Here is a 19,425-nt window from a genome sequence, read left to right on the forward strand (position 1 = left end):
GGTGAAGCGTACGGAAGATAACCTGCAAGCAGGAACGAGCAGCGATGGGCTTTGCTGGGCCATTTCTGCGCCCATCTTCATTTTGTTAGTTTAATTGTTTTCATCTCATTCCTCACCCCACCCCTCCAAATTCCTTGCAACATCTTGGGGAAACTGAGGCAGCCCAGCAAAGTAACTACACAGGGGGTGCTTGCCTAGGAGCAATCTTATCTACATCGTCAACTTCTCCTGCGTCAGCCCCTACAGACCAGTAATCCCAGCTTTTATTCGGGAATCCCCAACCTTTCTGGCCGGCCATGTGCTGTAACCATCTCAGGAGGGATTGATACCTGAAGGCACTCCAGGTGAGTTACGGCTACGATCTGGATAGTCTCTCCTGGGGTTTTCCACAGCATCCCAGCACCGCCGTGGCAGAACATCCAGGAAAAGAAACAAATCACCCTTTTCTTGTAATTCCCCTCCTCTCCGAGTGGCAGAAGAGTGTTTTTGAAAGTCAACCCTCCTGAACAGCTCCATGCCAGGAGGGAAGGAGATGGCAGAGCCACTGACCATCAGGAACCAGAGCGTTGAGCTCGGAGCACTCAGGAGTAACAGGTCTCTCCTCTCTCGCCCGCCTGGCTCCTCCACTCCCTGCTGTCGCATTCCTGATCCTGTGAAAGCTGTTGAAAACCGGCTCCTTTGAGAGCAAGCGGTCCATGGTGTAATGTCAGTTGCCTCCTTCCCTTTTGTGGAGTGGATGAGTAAGGAGGGCTTCCACTTTTATCCTCCCCTACCATTGGAAATGCCAGTTCAGCAAATCTGAGCCATCTGACAACGGGCCAGCTTTTCTTTCCTTTCCTGGATCCCCTGCACCCTACAGACTCTCGCCCAGTGTTTTCAGAGGCCGCCCTAACGTTTTCCAGACCATCTGCCACCTCTGCAGATCTATGATTACACAAATGAACCGACAGACGACGTAAAGGGAGTGGTTTGGCTCACTGAGAACAAAATCCCTCGAAAAGATATCGACAGGAAACCTCTATCACAGAACATCTCCAGTTCGGTCCAGGCTCTGGAGCGCTGCATGTTCTCCAGTGGGGATACAGCAAGTCTGAACCCAACAGACTACCTTTCTCAGGGACTTTTAGCAGCCTGCTCCGGAGTAATCCACTAACTCCTGGGATGTCCACAGGCTGTCGGTGGAAACCAATGACGTCGGGCATGTTAGCGCACCCACATATGGAATCAGCCTCCCGGTAAACATCCTATAGCGTGAGGTGCTCAGAGGGTACGCCACCGTCCCCGCCATCTCCGGCAGGAAGCCAGGCGGGAGAGACCGGACCGAGCTGGCGAGGAAAGTGCCTCCTGTGAAACAAAGGGTTGTAACCACTTCTCCTTACAAAGCCGCGGAGAAAGGAAGGAAGAGATGTGTGCAAGAGCTACCCTGTACGAGGCAGCAGATGGGAGAGGAGAGGGCTTTCTCCTCCCGTGCAGAGCAGAGCTGGAGACTAGGCTGGAGAGCTTGCATCTGGAGGGCTTGCACCTACGCTATCATAGAATAGTTTGGGTTGGAAGGGACCTTTAAAGGTCATCTAGTCCAACCCCCCTGCAGTGAGCAGGGACATCTTCAACTAGGTCAGGTTGCTCAGAGGCCCATCCAACCTGACCTTGAATGTTTCCAGGGATGAGGCATCCACAGCCTCTCTGGGCAACCTGTGCCAGTGTTTCACCACCCTCATTGTAAAACATTTCTTCCTTCTATCTAGTCTGAATCTCCCCTCTTTTAGTTTAAGACCATTACCCCTTGTCCTATCGCAACAGGCCCTACTAAAAAGTCTGTCCCCGTCTTTCTTATAAGCCCCCTTTAAGTATTGAAAGGCCGCAATAAGGTCCCCCCGGAGCCTTCTCTTCTCCAGGCTGAACAATCCCCACCCTCTCAGCCTTTCCTCATAGGAGAGGTGTTCCAGCCCTCTGATCATCTTCGTGGCCTCCTCTGGACCCGCTCCAACAGGTCCATGTCCTTCTTGTGCTGAGGACTCCAGAGCTGGATGCTGTACTGCCGGTGGGGTCTCACCAGAGCGGAGTAGAGGGGCAGAATCCCCTCCCTCAACCTGCTGGCCTTGGTGACAACCACTCTTGGGTCATCCGCTACTTATCCCAACTTCTCCGGGGTTGGCAAAACGCTCCCAAAGCAAAGCAGGCAGCTGGACGCCCGTTGTACAAACCGGATAGGCATTTGCACCATCACCCCAAAGACTGGGGAGCTCTTGGGCACAGCCCTGCAGACCTTGTCCCTGAAAAGCGGGCAGAAGATAACTGAGGAGAGACTCATGGAGGTCAGCATCCAGCCACCCTCTCCTGGGGCAGCCGGAGCAGGTCAAGAGGAGAGATGTCGGGTCTCCCATGCGGCGCTGGGCTGGGCTGGCCCCAGCTCATTGTGTTTGGAGAAGGCGTCGAGAGCAGCTGACCTTACGTAACTGGAGAACAAAGCGGCTAAATAAAAACTGGAGCTGGGAACGGGCTGCGGAAGTGGGACACGGCTTTCCTGACTAATCAACCAGTATCTGAAGGAAACCGAACTCAATGGCAGGGAAACAACTGCATAAACACATCCCGAGGGAAGAAAGGGAGCGAGAGGAAGTGGGGGGAAGACCACGAGGGCACCGGCCCCTTCCACCTCCCCTCCTGCCCTCGCTGCTCGGGTGGCAAAGCCTGGAGCGCCGAGACGGAGAGCGCAGCATGGAAACCTGCTGCGAGCTCAAGGATTTTAAGGGGTGTCCATGCTTGTTTACCTGCAAAGCCACCAACTGCATGCTCGGACGGGCCTCAGAGGTAGGAGAGGAGCAGACCTGAGATAGCTCAGCAGCTCTCCTCCCACTGCCAGCTCCGATGGCATCTCAGTCTGAAGCAGGATGAAGGGAGCGGAGAGATTTAACCCTGGGGAGAAGCGCTGGTACCCTGTGGCCTCCCCTCCAATGGTGCAATAGCATCCTACTGCTCATAAAGCACTGTCTGAGCCAAGGCGTCCTTGGGGAACGCTCCCATACATCCCAGTACAAAACCAGTGACCCCAGAAAGGGGTACACCCTCTCTTTGGTGCCAGTACCTCGTGGTTTTTGCCTGGGAAGGGCTGTACTCACAAACACATCAGCCTGCAGGGCAGAGTTTGGGTTCACTCGCTCTCACCGTACATCACTACCCCGGGACCATGCACAGACGTAGGGATTTCCGCTAGCCGCCCTCCTGCTCCAAAAAAAGCCCCCCCAACCAACCCTCCGACAAAAAGTGTCTTTTCCAAAGAGCCTCATGCTTTTCCAGGCGTAATCCAGGAGGGTCCCGGCCCAGCTGTGACCCCTCAATTCCCCTGGGAGCTGGAGCCCAGCAGCCGATCCAGTCTCAGCCCTGGGTGGTCAGAGCCAGACGGGACCAGGGTCATGTTAAATGTCTGAGGCCAACGAACCGGCTCCTTTTCCCCTCCCCAAAAACATCCGCCTTTGGGTAAAAGCCAACGACCCTGCAAAGCTCAGCCCCAAATAAATTTCCAAAGAAACAATTTTCTGGTGCATTACAAGGAAAAGGCAAGTAGGTGAGGAAGCCAGAGCCCGTTGGACCTGCCTGGGGGCAAGCTGCCCCGCGCTGGGGCAACGGGAGCTCCGGCTCCAGCAGATCTGCTCAGCGTGGGGAGAGCCAGACTCTTTTCAAACGTTACACTCGAATAAGTGAAGCCAAGTTGCTCTTCCAGATAGCTAACAGGGGCCACAGCAGCCGTTAGGATCCACGCCATCCAGCCTGCTATTTTTAGATCATCCACAAGGAAGGAAACCTCAGACAACCATCAGCATGAGCTGAACTGCAGCTCCTCGGCTGCCTGGCCAGCGCCGCAGGAGCTGCTCCACCCAGGCGGTCTCACTTCTGACACCGGGAGGATGGATGAGACTTGCAGAGGGCTTGGGGAAGTTGCCAGCATTGCAGCCCCCACCCGCTCCGTCGCAGAGCTAAACCTGCCAGCACGAAACAGGTAGATCTGGGGGAAAAAAAAAAAAAAAAAAAACCAACCAAAAAACCAACCCACCCCAAACAACCCAAAACCTGAGCTGGTTGCTGGTGCAGACATTTCTAAGCCCAGGGAGGGGTGAGTGAGCCGGGATCTTCAGAGAAAACAAAGCCTGGGGAGCAGAAAGTGAAGCCTCCCTCTCCGGCGGTGATTTTGCAAGGCCCCGTGGCCGCGTCCTGCGCAGGGAGAGGCAGCCTTGGCTCCGCGCTCGGGTTGCAATCCAAAGCTGCTGTGAAACGTGCTTTTGGCCGGGACGACCTGGCCTGGGAAGTACAACAGGGAGGCCCTTAAATAGCAGCAGCGGAGGAGAAGGGGCAGCCAAACAACTGCAAAGGATGAGCCACAGACAAGGGAAGGTGGAAAAAACTTCCCAATGTGCCAGGATAATTAATGAAAAGCTTTTTTTTTTTACCCCCCAAGTCCCCAGAAAATAGGATTGTCCCTCTTCATCTCTCTTCTGAGGTCCTGCTAGACACTCAGAGCAACGTAGCAGTTCATAGTCAATGTGGGCAGCCTTGAACAGGCAACATCATAGGCACAGACTGAACCCTCTGCAGATCTATCTATGTTTTGGACACCTGGGCTTGCAGCCAGCATCCCATCCTGAACCGATTTTAGGGCTCTGAGGGCTTTTACAAGGAGAGAAGAGGCTGGCACCCAAGGTCCCGTAAAAACTAGGACAAAAATGACGTCCTTCCACACCAGCCTCTGCAGCACCCTGCTGCTAAACAGAGTCCTAAATCCCCAAATCATGAGCCAGAGGAAAGAGCAATAAAAATAAAAGCAGTGCCCTGGTCTGCACCATGGCAGACTCAATCCCCAAGCGATGCCGAGTGGGGATGGATATATTGATTTATTACGGCAAGAGAGGCTTCTCCTTCTGCCCGAGCAAATCCGACCAGTGCCACGGAGCATCGAGTGAGCCCAGGGAGCGGGGAGGCACGGAGCTGCGGCACTCACCGGAGGAGTTCAGCTGGCCAGCCCTGCCTGGGACGTGAAGCTCCACCGGGCCGGGTCGTGGATCAGAGCCATCGGAGGGACCGTGACCCTCCGTCTGTCCCGCCGGGGAAGAAGCGATCTCGGCCAGCACTTCCAGGTCCTTCAGGATAACCTGCGGAGAGAGGGAAAGCGTGGGGTGAGCACGCACAGGGGCAGAGGCAGCCGGCAGGGCGAGCTTTCCTTTCCAAACCCACGGCCGGAGTGGGTGAGATGGGAAGCAAACACCAAATCCCGGTGCATCAAGAAAGGCATAGGGGAAAGAGGGCTACCTATGAAGTTCAAAGTGGAAATTTCAAATGATTGCAGAGGAGATGGGGCAGGGAAGAGAAAAGGGGAGAAAAAAAAAACCAGTTTCTGCTCTGCAAGTCCCAAGGGACCATGTGAAATTAAACCAAATTTACACAATCAGGAGCAGGGCTTGCTTCTCCCTCTTCCCACTTCGGGGAGGTCTGGGTTTTGAAGGTTTCTCCCCTTCACAACCGCAGATTTGGGACAACCTCAGCAAGAGCATGGCGATGCTCTCGGGGGCAAACATCAGTCTGCCTGCCTGCCTGGCCCCCGTACCCCCAGCTCGCCCCGTTCAGGGCAGGATCCGAGAGCAGGCTCGGCTGCCTGCGCTCAGGATGTCGAGGCAGAGCTGCCATTCGGATTTCATAGCTCTTTCCTTCCAGAAGTCGCCAAATTAGTCTATATATAGCATTTCTGGAGAAGTTATTACAGGGTGGGTTTTTTTTTTTTTTCATCCTCAACCCTTCTCGTGTCACAGGCTATTTTGGGTCCCCCTTCATTCAAACGTCCTTGGGTCTAGATGTTTCATCAGCCGTCCCTGATGCTCTGAGCGTAGCAAGGCTGTGCGGAGCAGAAAGGCTGCCAAAAAGGGCCGATTGCCACATCTAACCCATCAGCACCCAGCATAGCACATCCCCGACCACCCCTTGCCCACCAGCACAGCATCCCAGGCTTTCCATGTGTTCTCACAAGACAGCTTTTTGAGGAGCTGCAGTTATATGGGAGTTTTAGTTTCTGAGCTACCAAAAAAAACCCCTTACCCCTGAAAAAAAAGCCAATTACATCTTTTTTTGATCATGCAGAACTTGAAAATATGACCCTGAAAATCAGAAAGAGGAACCCCTCCATTTCTCTGTTGCAGATATCTTAAGTGAGGGGTTTTTTTTTTGTAATTAGGGCTGATTTTTAAGCCCCCAGCAGCCTTTGAGCAAGCAGCAAGGTGTCCAGGCTTCGGTGCAAAGCTGGCCGTGGGGAAGCAGCCTGCTGTGGGCACCATGAGGCTCCAGCACACTTGGGAAGACCCTGTGCCTATAAACATGATTAAGTCCCAGCCCGCGGCTCCCCTGGGGATGAAAAAACGTAAGATAACAACAGCTTGCGCAACGAGGAGCTACGATGCTGCTGTCCCTGAAGAATATGGCACCTCCGTGACGCTGTCAAGGATGGGACCTCATTGCCGTCATGGGACATCACTGCCATCGCCAGCCTTCATCCTCTTCCAGGGAAGCGATGCTACGGCCCTCAGCAGAGGAAAGACCTTGGTCCTCCCTCTCTGTCTGGCTTTGCAGGGCTTTCAAGCATCGGTGGCTCAGATAAACCGATGCTGGCAGCGTTTCGTTTCAAGCAGAGGATGCCCCTGAGCAGAGCTCACGATGCCTGGTCTCCTGAAGCCTCTGTAGATTCTCTAGTGGCTAATCACGCGGCTCAGCCGAACTTGCAGCCTTTGAGCAGGGGAAGGCACTGATTTGGGTCTCAAGCTCTCACAGCTGAGGAAATAACATCCACAGAGGTTTCCAAGTCTCATTGGCTTTAGCTAAAACTGGCAAAGAGACTCAGGGCTTGGCTACCGGGGCCGGCAGGCAGGTGAGAGCTGGGACTCTTGTTCAGGCTACTGATTTTGCTGAACCCAGCATGCGTGCCAACGCAACCAGGATGACATATCCTACCATGCCAAGGCCATATCAGCACATGGCTGATGTACGGCATGAACCAGCCACCCGCGATTGCCACCCTGCTGCGTTTGCTGCTGCCCCGATCCCCTTCCCAAGCTCTCCCGCCCAGCCCAGCGCTTGGGCTATCGTCCGGCATAGACTTCCCCAGCAGCTCCCGCAGCATCAGGGAACAGGACCAAGACCCTGGGCTGGGCAGAAATCACCCCTGCTGCCTCCCAAAGCATTTAGAGACGTGTCTTATACTGCGAGGTCGGATCCTTAATCCAACCTCCCGAGCCCCATTTCCGAGATGCTGCTTGGGCTTGGGATGCTGCAGCCAGGCTGCCTGGGCAGCAGCGATCGGCACCACCGAGGGCATGGTTGTACCTCTCGAGCTCTGGAAAGGTTAAGGGGTGTCCGCTCAAACCAGCTGTGTAGGTCACAGGCTGGAAAAAACCAGCACGGGCTGGATTTTACAATTGAAAAACATGGAGGAAATAAGAACCAGGAGGGACGGACGCATGAACACCTGGAGGAAGAGGAGGAGCAGGCGGCCGCAAAGACCCCGGGGTTTTCCAGCCGTGGGAAAGAGGCAGGGACCTCCGGCTCCTGCTGCTTCTTCCCTGCACGCTCCGGAGTGGGTTCCCAGCCGGGGACGGAGGAAAGCCAGGAGCGCTTGGTATGCGCCGCACATCCCTGCGCTAAGCAAAGCTGGAGCCGGCGGCTGGCTTTGTGCGAGCGAGGAGGCTGTAAGAAAGCAATATCCTGCCATTGCCATGGCAACGGGCCGGCTGCGCCAGGAGCGAGCCGGTCCCATCCGTCAGGAGCCGAGCGGCCGTCGGACCCGACGGTGCCGGGAGCACAAGGGCCGGAGCCGTTCTCAGCTGCCGGGTGAGGGTGTGATCCCGACGGCCAGCCCGGAGGAGCAGCCACCGAGGACGTTTTCCTGGCCCAGAAGGGATTTCTGTGAAGGTTTCCCAGTGGTGATGAGATGTAGGACGGTGTGCCTCCGCTCCGGGCGAGCATGGGGCCGGTTAGCGTGAATTGGAAGGAGCAGGGGAAGCAGCATCACGATGGATGGGGAGACCTGGCCGACGTCGCGAGCCGGTCCCTGCATGGGGACGAAGAGCAGCACGGAGGAGGGCAAGCTTTTTGCACGGCCAGGGGACGAGGAGCAGGTTATCAGACAGTTATAAATATGCTGTTATAAATAAGCAGCTATTTCTCCTCCCTGGGAATAGGCAAGATTTCTCCCTGTATTGCCTCCAGAGCATACATTTGGAGGGCACACAAAACCGACAGTCTCTCTGGCTGCTCCAGATCTAGGTCAGGTTAATTTGCCGCTTGTTCTGGTTGAACGGAGCAGAGACCAGCTCTGCTGCCGGCGGCGCAGGGGAAAAGCAGCCCCCGAATGGTGTGTGCCGGATGGGATGCACCTCCTGCGTGCAAAGCATCGCCTTGATGCTCTTGGTGGGGGGGGGAATTTGCCTCTGGCCGAAATGCTGGGCTGGCCCCAGCACGTTGCAGAGGAAGGGGAGGTGACCCCAAATCTGCTGCAGACCCCTGGGGAGCAAGGCTTAGCACCCTGCAGCACATGCTGACTACCAGGACAAGCTGCAGCAGCAGCTCCTGGGGCACACACGATGGCAAGGATAGGGACTGAGATCCTGAAGGTGCTGTCCTTGCTGGTATTTAGGGAAAAGTTTGAAAAAAAAAAAACCCCCAAAAACAGAAGTGAAGAGATTAAAACGCCTGCGCGCAGCAGGGAGGTGCTGACGGGCAGCCTCGGATGTCCCAGAGGGTGGGTGTTCCCTGGGCAATGAAATGGGGCACACAACACCAGGAACGAGGTTATTCTTGCCAAGGAGAAGATGGGAATTCAGCTGAATCAAGATGCTACCAAGATGGAAAACAAGAAGGCTAAGGGCTGCAAAGCGCTTCTTCAAAGGGGACCAAGATCAGGGAGACTGTGGAAAACGCTATGGCATGACCAGGACTGGCAAGGCAGGGGGGTGAAGGAGCGACCCGGTGGGGACCAGGAAAGCCGAGGATGCTGCTGGGTGCTTCCTCCTGCTCCACCACTCCAACGCAGCCCCTCGCTGCCGCAGCGCGCACCGAGGCTTCCCCAGAGGGCTTCATTTATTTTGTTTTATTTTTTTTTTTTTTCTCCCTCTAAACCTTTTAGCCGCAGCCAGGGGAGGGGAGGCGAGGCGAGCACGGGCAGGCAGTCCCGGAGCCAAGAGCGGCCAGCAGCGAGGCTGGCCGAGCCCCAGACACACACGGTGTGAAAAGCAAACTTGCGTCCCCCCCCCGCCTCCACCCGCTTTGAAGACAGAAAAAGAAAAACCACCATTAATCTTCCCACACCAATTTAACCGGACCTCTTTTCAGGTCCACGGCACAGCAACTTCTATCCTCTGATCTTGCCAAGACCTTTTTTTTTTTTTTTTTTTTGCCCCTTTACAGCCGCTGGATTTCAGCCTGCGGCCGGGAAGGGGATGGGGAGCAGAGGGAAGGCAGCGGGGCTGGGGGCTTCTCCTCTCCTCCTCAGGGTAAATCCTGCCAGGTCGTGCTCACAGCGTCAGCGAATACAGCAGGCAGTGGGGTGAGGGGGTGTCACTTCGTAATACGGCCACAACCACCCGGAAACCAAGCTGCAACCTGAAAACTCCCTGTCCTCCCTCCTGCTTTTGCAAATCCCACGTTTGTCCCTGCTGCGGGCGTACGAGGGCCAGGCCTGCAGCACCCCGAGCGGCGGGAGCACGAGCACCGTCACAGCTCAGAGCACCTCTTTAAACGTGTTTAATTAGCGGACGGGGAGCTTAACACGCCACCTGATGCCAGTCGCAGGGCAGGATGCCAAAGAGGTATTTCTTCATGCATTAGAGGGCAGGGAAGGAGGCAGGACAGGTCCAGCCAGTGGGATGGGGCTGGAGAAAGCTGGAGCTGCCCCGGAGCATCCCTGCGGGCCACGCTGCGTGGGGCTGGATGCCTGCAACCCCTTCAAATTCAGCACCCAGAGTCCCAGAGCTTACGATAGGCAAAGGGTTTGCTTTTATCTGCTACTCTGTCTCCTGTCCAGCACCTCCCTCTGCACCCCAGGGAGCCAAGCACCCAAAGCCAAGCTCACCAAATCCCACGTCCTACGCCTTCATCCCACCCTGAACCAGCTCCCGAGGACAGGAATTGCCTGTCCTCCACGGTGGACAGGTTTTCTGTGGTTTTAGTCTGCTCCGTGATTTCACCCAGGAACGCTACAAGCCCCACCTTGAGCCCAGACTCCCAGTTTACCACTAGTTGTTCGGTATACGTACAAACTATATATGCATATATACACGCAAGCCATGCAATTATGGTCTGGAACTGGTGCTGAGCCAAGAAGCTCCCTGTGGATCACGCTCCCCCCAAGAAACTTCCCATTCCTGCACGATGCAGCGCACAGATTATCTTTCAACCCAGTGCCCTTGCAATGCCTCGAGCCCTTGGAGAAAGCATCACCCCACCCTGCTTTAAGACTTCTGCTTACGGGCTGCTTCCACGTATGGCAAGCTGGGCTGACCACATTTTCCACCATCCAACTGAAATTATATACCTCTCTCTATACCCCACCATTTCAGTCCTAAGCTCGCCCTGAGTGTGACTTCCCTCTTGAAAACGAGTAGCCTCCCTGCTTCGGTACCTCGTAGCTTTGAGTCTCTCTCCAGAGAAGCTTTACCACCAAAAAAATTAAAATAAAAGCCAGGCACACGTACATTAGAGTTCTCCTCTTCGCAGTCTTTAGTTTACACCCTCTGCTTTGCATGGGGTCACAATATTTCGGCCGTGGCGAATTAAAGGCTGCGAGCTGGAGCACAACGGCTCTAAAACCAACAGAGCAAAGCTCCAAACCAAACCACGCTAAGACAGCTATTCGCTTTGGCACAAGCTTTTGTTCAGCTTCATTGTACTGGGAATCGGGCGCGATGGGAGAAGTTCGCCAGGATTTAGTGCGACAGCACGGCTCAGAGAGCAGGGCAAGAGACCCGGGCTTCGAAACCCGGGCTTCGAAACCCTGTGGTGCTGCAGCAGGACATGCACGAGGGGTGTAGGGGTTAACAGCAAAGGAGGAAGATGAATACCAGTATACCACCATACCTGGGGTTCCTCCTCTCCTAGTTTACTACTGGAAACCCAAGAGAGGGGCAAAATGTTTCAGCTTGTCATGGAGAGGTTGGCTTGAAGGTCATGCAGACGTTCAAGTCCATCACGACCTCCACAGGCAGTGGTAGCCCAGGCTCAGCAGACCCTCTCTAGGGAAGGGTACCAACTCTTGTAGAGCGCCAGGCGGAGACTTCTAAGGATGCTCTAGGAGATACAGCTGCGAACAGCAAGCTAAGAAACCATTTGGATCTTCATGCTGTATTCAAAGCCTTGCCTGGCCACTGCATAAACGCAGGTAGGTTTTCACATTAGCAGAGTCAAGAGGAAGCCAGAGTCTGTCCTGCTCCACATCAGACACCAGCTCCACCTCATGCGTCATTCCTGCATGAGTCAGGCAAAAGTCCCAGCACAACTTCCAACCCCCAGCAAGATCGAGAGGAGCAGATAAGCAAACAGGAACGCGTTCAGCCGTAAAGAAACAACTCCATTTTGGAGCCGGAGAAAGGAAAACAAAGCAAAGAAAGAAAACCAGCAGCGTCACTGCTTCACGGTTTTCTCGGAGATCCCCTCGCCGCCTGTTGCGTCCACCTGAACTCAGCCCTTGGGTCCAGCCGGGAAAGACCCGGGGAACTGAACAGTTACATCAAAAGCTGCCTTTGCACCAGGAGCTTGCAGAGGGAGATAACCTGAAGCACAGGTCTTCTTTTCAGCAGTGCCTACCAGCAGCGGTGCTTTTAACCTGCGGGTGGAAAGGTCCGACCCACCGCTCCCAAAGAGCATTTGGGCTTTGACTTTTCCTTTTTTCTAACATCAACTGTTCAACCAGGCGTCAGGGCTGCGAGGACTCGCACCAATGAAAGGAGCATCTTGTGCAGAAAAAAAACCCCACACCCAGCAGGATCCTGTTAGTCTTGGAGCTGGAAGGAAGTTTTTAAGCACATCAAATTTTAACCAGGGCTTTTAAAGATTGCCTTCAAAACCAGGTCTCAAATGCGGGTTGGAGCATGTCCCTGCCGGGGAAGCACGGGAACCAGCACGAGGTGACGCAGTGCAGCAGTACAGCATCTGACAGCCAGGAATCCTGTATCCTGACTTGTCTACATATCAAAGGGAACTGCTTGCTTCAGCTTCCCTCCAACTTCTCAAAGCTGCCTTTGTGAATCTTAACTAGGTCTCTTGACCATTTCTTTACTGGCACAGGAGAACTGGGTAGGAAGGGGAACAGGAGAGAAGGCAGAGATGCCGCAGATGCATCATGAGATACTGGCCCCTGTTCAGCACAGTGGAGGTGGTGCAACACCTTGTGCTACTCGAACGATAAAAACAGGCGTGACAACTTAAAGGGCATGGATTCGGCTCCATCCAGAGCGAGTCTCTCCTTACTTTGGGCTTGAGTATTTATGGCAAGCGCACAGAGAGACTCGGAGCGGCTCAGCAAGACCAGACCTTAAAAATAAGGTGCCTGAGCACGGTCTTTCAGTCTGATGCAAAGCCCTGACTAGCACTGACCCTCCAAAGCCAGATTCTCCTTTGGTGATGAGCTAGTGAGAAACAACTGCTCCAGGACAGCTTCAGGGCGCATCAGGAGAGCGACAGCTAGCCTCCAAACCGTGAACGGGGGCCAGGGGATCCGCAGGCACTGCAAAAGGATGTTCAACCTTGCTGGGAAGAAAGATAGCACCGGCACTGCTGCCCAGCCAGGTTCCCTTGGGGAGGTGCCTGCATCGTAGGACGAAGATAGAAAAAAAAAAAACCCCCCTGAAGATGTGCGTACACCTTGTGCTACACCATACAACGTGCAGAGCCCTACCTGGAAAGGGGAGGGAGACGCTTGCTCATCAGAGAGCTGATGGGTTAGCTCACATAGGACCCCACACTAACTCGGTGATCCCCAGTTCATTAGCCAAGAGCTTCTGGGGATCCCAATCTGCTGCAGGACAACGCGAATGTGCACACAAATACCGTACTGAGCAGGGAGTAACAGCTAAGTGAGCCCCCCGCGTCCCCTTTTCTAATAGGCATTGACATTGCAGGTTAGCTAGCTCAATCTGTTCTCATGATTCCCAAAAACGTCCAGCTCGAAAACCCCCTACTATTTCGGTCATTTCTATTTCCTCTGCAGAGAGCAGCAAATCTGGTTGGGAGCCAGCTGAGCAGTGGTGTTTAATGGATTGACTCGTCTATGGATTTCCTTAAAAAAAAAAAAACAAACCCAAAAAACAACCCTCCAAACATTTAAATAAATAGAAGACAGGATTAAATAAATCAGCTTAAAATTACTTTTGAGCCATTCCCAGTTATGTCACATGGAGGAAATGCATCACCAGGGTCCTTTCTTCACTGCTTTTTTCAAATATTAATAAGCAGTGTAATTGCAACATGACTCACTGCGATCTCCTGCCAAGCTGGAAAGACTATCTGCAAGATGCAGGCTTTCTAGAGCGTTGCAAAGGCAGATGTGTGCTTGGGGACTCTTTTGGAAAGGTTTGCATCGTAAGCAGCAGGGTATGGAAAATGGCCAGGCAGTCGCTTGCCTTTGCAAGTCATTCCCTCGCTTGCTTATTCCCTTCCCTCCTCTCTTAACGACCCCCTCGCACACGGGATTTATTGCGGGGTCGGGGTTTGATGCCCTGAGCGTGTAAGGCAAAGCAGATAGCGCGTGATTTTTATTCCACGAGGAAGGTCTGGGCTGAGAAAGCAGCCAGGATCATTCGCAGCTCTGGGCAAGAGGTATCCAGCTGATGGTAGAAGCGCTACCAGTGCCTGGGCCAGCTGTGTGCCGAAGCTGCCAGCCTCCCACCCAAGCACTAGAAATGCTCCAGGGTGCAATGGAGAGGGGAGAAGATGACAAAGATGCCAAAATTGAGATGACTGGAACCAGAGAAGAGGGGTGAGGAAGAAAGACAAGGCAACGGTGCAGCACCTCAGGAAGGGAGCAGCCTAGGAGAGGAAGAGCACTGCACTGGGAGGGCAAGGCGCAGGCAGGAGAGCGAAGGCAGAGCAAGCTGGCTCACTCATCGCTGCCTGATTTTCTTTGCTCGCTTCCAAGCCGAGCAGTTCCCAGCCAACCCGATGCCACTGGGCATCTCCTGCAGCCCCACCGGGCAACGCTGATGCTGCCCTGCTAGCTGTGGGCACTGCTTAACCACCTCGTGACTTGGATTTTGCAGCGCTGGCCGGACACGATTCCCCTCGCATCTCTACAGAGCTGTTGCAAGGCGCCCGAATTCCCACTCCCCGAGGATCTGACCACGACCCAGCCCCATGGGAAGGACAACCAGCTCTGGGACCTGAGGCCCCAGCTGTCTTCCCAGGCAGGCAAAAAGGATTTTTAGGAGTTGGCTTTGAAGGATCAGCTCTCAGAGATGGAGAAAAAGGTTTATACAGACAGAGGGTCCCAAACACACCAGCCTGAGACAGCAGGGTTTTCAGCCGGGCAGCTACCTGCAGGCTCTACATTAGGTCTTCTTCAGTTTAGCCAACAGGATTCAAGTCCCCAGTGCCAACACTGGCCAAGCCTCACAAAATCCCTCGGTTCAACCCAAAAAATCCAAAACCCAGCTAGATGTGGAGACAGTAAGCTTTCAGGAGGACTTCTGCACCAGCTGCAGCACTTACCTCATCCGACTCGTCTGAGAGGGTCCGCAGCAAGATGGGGAAGAGGCTGTCGGTGTGTCGGAACATCTAGAACCAGAAAGATGGACGGCATCAGTTCTACAGGCCTGCTTCCCCCCAGCCTCAGGACCCCTCGCCCCGGGGGAGGCTGCCGAAAGCTTCACCAGCATTTTCCATCTGAGCTGGAGAGCTCTTCTTCCTTAAGCTACTGGGTATCCAGCAGCCAAAGCCTTCTCAGAAAAGGCAGGTGGACACTTGGTTGCAAGCTGCCAAGATAATAACAGCCAATTCCAAGGCGAGGAGCAGGCTGGGAGCGGACAAATTCAGTGCCACAGAGGAAGGAGCAGGCTCACATGCTGAGTCCCTGACCTACCTTACGAGGAGTCTTGATGTACAAGTGGTAGAGCCATTTTAGGACTGCAATTCTGGTCATCATCCCAATGGATGTGTCGTGAAGGTGGCAGTCCAACACCTGAACTATTCCATCCAGGTTCAGGGTCACCTGGATCCTCTCGGAGCTGCATGGAAAGGAGAGAGGCTGGTTCAGTGCTCTAATGTCCAACTCGCTCCTCCCACAGTGGGGAGGTCTACAACACACCAGAGGCTGCATCAAACATCTCAGCTCATACCCTAAGTAACCTCAACTGTCCCCTTGGCCTGCTCCTGCCCCACTCAGCCTGGCCACCCACATTTCTTATTCTGTGCATCCAGATCTGCTCATGGCAAACCCAACAACTGTGACTCATGTCTTCAAAAGTTATGACAGCCAGGAAGCAAGCTCCAGGCTTGCAAGCCTGCGGAGTCATGGCTGGGCATGGACAGGTTTGCCCATGGGGCATAGGTAGCTTCTGACCGGCATTACGAGATGGGGAAGCACACCGAGAGACACAGCAACGCACCAAAAACTTGCTTTGGAAACAACAGAAATCTTCCAGACTTCAAGGTTTACCACTTTCCCAAAACAGCTGGTACCTACGCATGACAAGACACCACGCTAGCTGAATCCGGTACCACAGCTGTGTTGAGAAACTGGTCTGTATTGCAGTCACCAGGTTTGGGGTTCAAAGACTAGAGATCCGTAAAATGCACTCAGAATCCAACTCAAGTTTGACCAGCTCAAACACCTCCAGAGAACATCAACCCACGCGTCCTCAAACTCCACTAGCTGGGGCCATCCGACCAGGTGAGGACATCCAGTTGCCGCTAATCCCAGCAGACTCGTGCTGAGGACTGCAGATGGTGCCCTGGCTGGCAGTGGTTTTGGGATGCAGCTCTCTGCTACCAGGCTGCCTTGAGAACATCACCTTGTTTCCCAAAAGCCATCCCAAAAGATGAGGATAACTCTTGGTCATCAACCAGGGATGAAAGCAAACAACTCCCTCAGTTCACCAGGACATTGCCTCTTATCAACACCGACAGCCTGCACACCCCTGGCTCTTACTCCCCAGTTTTTCCCCAAATAGTTGGGACCTGCACTGGGACAGGAGACCCCAACGCAGAAGAGGTCATGTTACGGCATTTTTTTGTCTTGTGATCCTGAAGTCTACCTGATGGTTTCCCACCTCCTCAACAGCAAGGACGTAGGAAGTACCTGTCGCAGGAGACTAGGTTAAGGAGAGATGGTTGGACCTGAGATGATTGGAGCCGAGATGGCTGAAGCAGACCTCCAAGAGGTAGCTGCACCGAAGAGCTAAGTCACTCCTGTCCTACCCAAGCTACTGAATTATTCAAGGCTGGACCAGACTCTTGCTGATTTTTCTAGCGTGCGCAGAGCTGCTCTGCATCTCGTTTGATAAGAAATCCTAAGGGGCAGATTTCTCATGGTATAATTTGCAAGCAGAGCTGCGGCTTAATAGGATTTGATCTTCCCCAGGACACATGCTGTAAGGGCGAGACGAGGAGGCTGCGGCCCCTCGCAGCCCTGCAGATACCTGACTGCTTGATCTGCCTCACGTAACAGATGCTGGGGTCTGCAAATTGCATTTCGAGTTGGACTAAGTTTCGCTTTGATGTTGCAAACAACAGCCGAGGGCCAAATGCTCAGACGTGCAGAACCGATGGGAAGGAGGGACCCAGAGCATGCAGAGTTTGGGAGAGGAGATATCCAAGGGAGCAGCATCCTGGGCCATTGAAGCCAGCCTGAACGAGCCCCATATCTGGTTTTCCTGCAAAACCAGTTCCTGCTGCAGCAGCGCAGCCTGCCACCCACCCGGCACGGGGCTCCCGATGGAAGAGGAGCACAAATCCTCGACCTGGTTACATCTCCATGCCAAAATACGCATCACCTGTGCAGGATGGAGAAAAAAACCCCCAAACCTCAGGGTAACGCGTGTTTTCAGAGGGAAGCGGCCAAAAGGACGGCACAGAGAAGCGGCGTGTGAAGCCGGCTGGTTCGGAGGTGGCCTCGATGCTGTCACATCCACCAGCTCCGTGCTGCTGCGAGGCAGGTGGGGAGGACGCAGGGCGGCACGGTTTGCCACGGCACCATTAGAGGAGGATGCTGGGCTTCTGCCAGCACAGCAACAACCCAGCCCGGCTCGTGCCAAAGTTGCTCGTGAAAACCCCTTCCCCAGTGACGCAGTAGCCCGGCAGAGCCTGAGTGGCTCAAGCCAAAACCCACCCGAGCTGACCCCAGGAGATGGCTGGCAGCACCGGGCTCACCTCGAGTCAGCCAGACCCCAGCCATGCCATGTACCACCGCCCTGCGGCTCCACCAGGCTCAGCTCCTGCTACAAGGGATGGCGGCTGGGCAAAGCTCCTCGCCGGCTATCCTCTCCCTGCATCTGCTGAGATAAACCTTTTAGGGGGGGGTTGCCGGCGGAGAAGCAGCTCATTTACTCAGCACAAAACCAGGGCACTGTCTTGAAAGGCAAGAGGTCCGACGAACATGTGAAACTGGGCTAAAAATCTCCCACCGACCACACTCCTCTGCCTCTGAGATGGAGCGGCACCAGATTCCCGTGGGCTGCCCCCTTCCCCGGGGGCACGGCGGCAGCCGAGCACGGCGAGCGCTGCCGCAGCTGCAGCTCCGAAGCGGGCTCGCAGCTCGCCCCGGCCCTCCTTAATCCCCAGGCAGTGCGAAGCGGGAGCAGCGGTAATGGCATTGCGTTAATGCGATCCTCTGGGCCTGCCACGCCAGCTCCCAGCGCCGGCATCTGCAGCAGGGCAGATGTCAGATGCAATCGCTTCCATCTAACCCACTACCCCAGATTCTCCTCCAGAGGATGAACGCGGCCCTGGCACTGCCTCCATGGTTCGCCTGTGACAGCGAGAACATCTTTTTAGGGCGAACTGAGCAGCAATAGGAGCTGTACCAGGCCCTCAGCTCTGGATGCTGGTACCTTTTGCTCAAGCTGAGCAGTGGGGCAGGAGACCCACCCCCCAGCACGTCTCCCCATCTCAGAAAGCATCCTCCAGCACCGGAACAGAGCTCACTTTCCCACTGCATTCAACCCACAGCGATGTTTTCCACCCCGTGTCCCTTATCGACTCATTTTCTCGGCTCTCCCTTTCTTCAAGGGCTTCTGCCACCTCTCTCCTCAGCGGTCGCCTTTTCTCTGCCAATGCCTGAGCTGTCATCTCCCTCCTGGCCTCCTGCCTGGCCCAGCTGCTTTCCTGACCCCATTTTCAGACAAGGTTAAGGTCCCGGCCAGGCTCTAGCCTTTAAGCGGGCCCAGTGAAGCGGCCTTGCCAAGGGTGGAAATATCCAGGTTCTTTCATTGTGGTCCAAGTCACAAGGGCAGCTCCCATACGGGCTGGCAGCTGTGCCGCTCAACGGGCTCGAGCCAGCGGCCAGGAGGTAAATAGCTCCTCTCCGCCATCGGTCCCACAAGCTGTCGCTTTCTCGTCCTCCGTCGCTCTCATTTCGGCGCTCTTGGCTTCCTTCTGCTTACCGCGGTTTCCAAGTACTGGAAGTGCCCGCAGCACCAGCGCAAGCTGATCTCCCAGGGAAGCAATGAGGCTAAGGTCTCGGCAGAGGCATCCCGGTCCAAGGAGCTGTAGATCACTGCGACAAGGGCTGGGGCAGCGTGCCCGAGGTCCCCCTCCAGCCCACCCACCCAACGGTGCAGCGGGAGCCGGGAAGGGAACCTGTCTCCTTGCTTCAGGCTGGAGAGAAGGGCCAGGAGGAGCCTCCCCAAGAAGACACCCTGGACCCAAAAAGCACCAGACAAGCTGCTGGAGAATGGGACTCCAAGGCAGGCTTGGTGCGTGAGCTTGAAGCAAGCCATCGTGCTGCCTTCGGCCAACCATGCCCTGGGTGCTGCAGGGCACCCAGCACCATCCCTACCCTCCACGCAAGCGTTCATCACCTCGATGAGCTCCCCAGCTCACCGGCTGCACCCCCAAGGCGTGCCGGGCTCTGGGCACAGAGCTATGGCGACTTCCAGCACAAGACAAGCAGCAGCAATTTTAGCTTTGTACTGAGCCCTAACTACCACGTTTAAAAGTCCGATTTAAACGCAGCCTCGGGTAGTTTAGCCACGTGGCAGCCCTTTGCCCTTTCTGCAGAGCAACAAGCAGCTTTACGTGTCCATGTGTTGCTGAACACCACCCACAACAAGAAGCCCTCCTTGCATCAGGAAGGACCACAAAGGCTCTTCTGGAGCCCTCACGTCCCTTATCCAGTTTGGTGAGGGATCGTGGTCCCATCACCCTTGTCCAACCGCCATGCATCCAACCCAAGCAGCCCTGCTGACC

General features: G+C 54.9%; 1 protein-coding gene across 1 annotated transcript in view; it reads right to left on the reverse strand.

Moving 5' to 3' along the window:
• The window catches only part of VAC14 (VAC14 component of PIKFYVE complex), a 64,920-nt gene that overhangs the window by 28,585 nt on the left and 16,910 nt on the right, over nucleotides 1-19,425 (reverse strand). Inside the window, 3 exon segments of the mRNA XM_050904237.1 lie at nucleotides 4,994-5,144; nucleotides 14,731-14,796; nucleotides 15,101-15,245. Of these exon segments, the coding sequence (XP_050760194.1) occupies nucleotides 4,994-5,144; nucleotides 14,731-14,796; nucleotides 15,101-15,245 (362 nt within the window).

This window comes from Gymnogyps californianus, chromosome 12 (assembly GCF_018139145.2).
Source record: "Gymnogyps californianus isolate 813 chromosome 12, ASM1813914v2, whole genome shotgun sequence".
In the NCBI taxonomy this organism is placed as follows: Eukaryota; Metazoa; Chordata; class Aves; order Accipitriformes; family Cathartidae; genus Gymnogyps; species Gymnogyps californianus.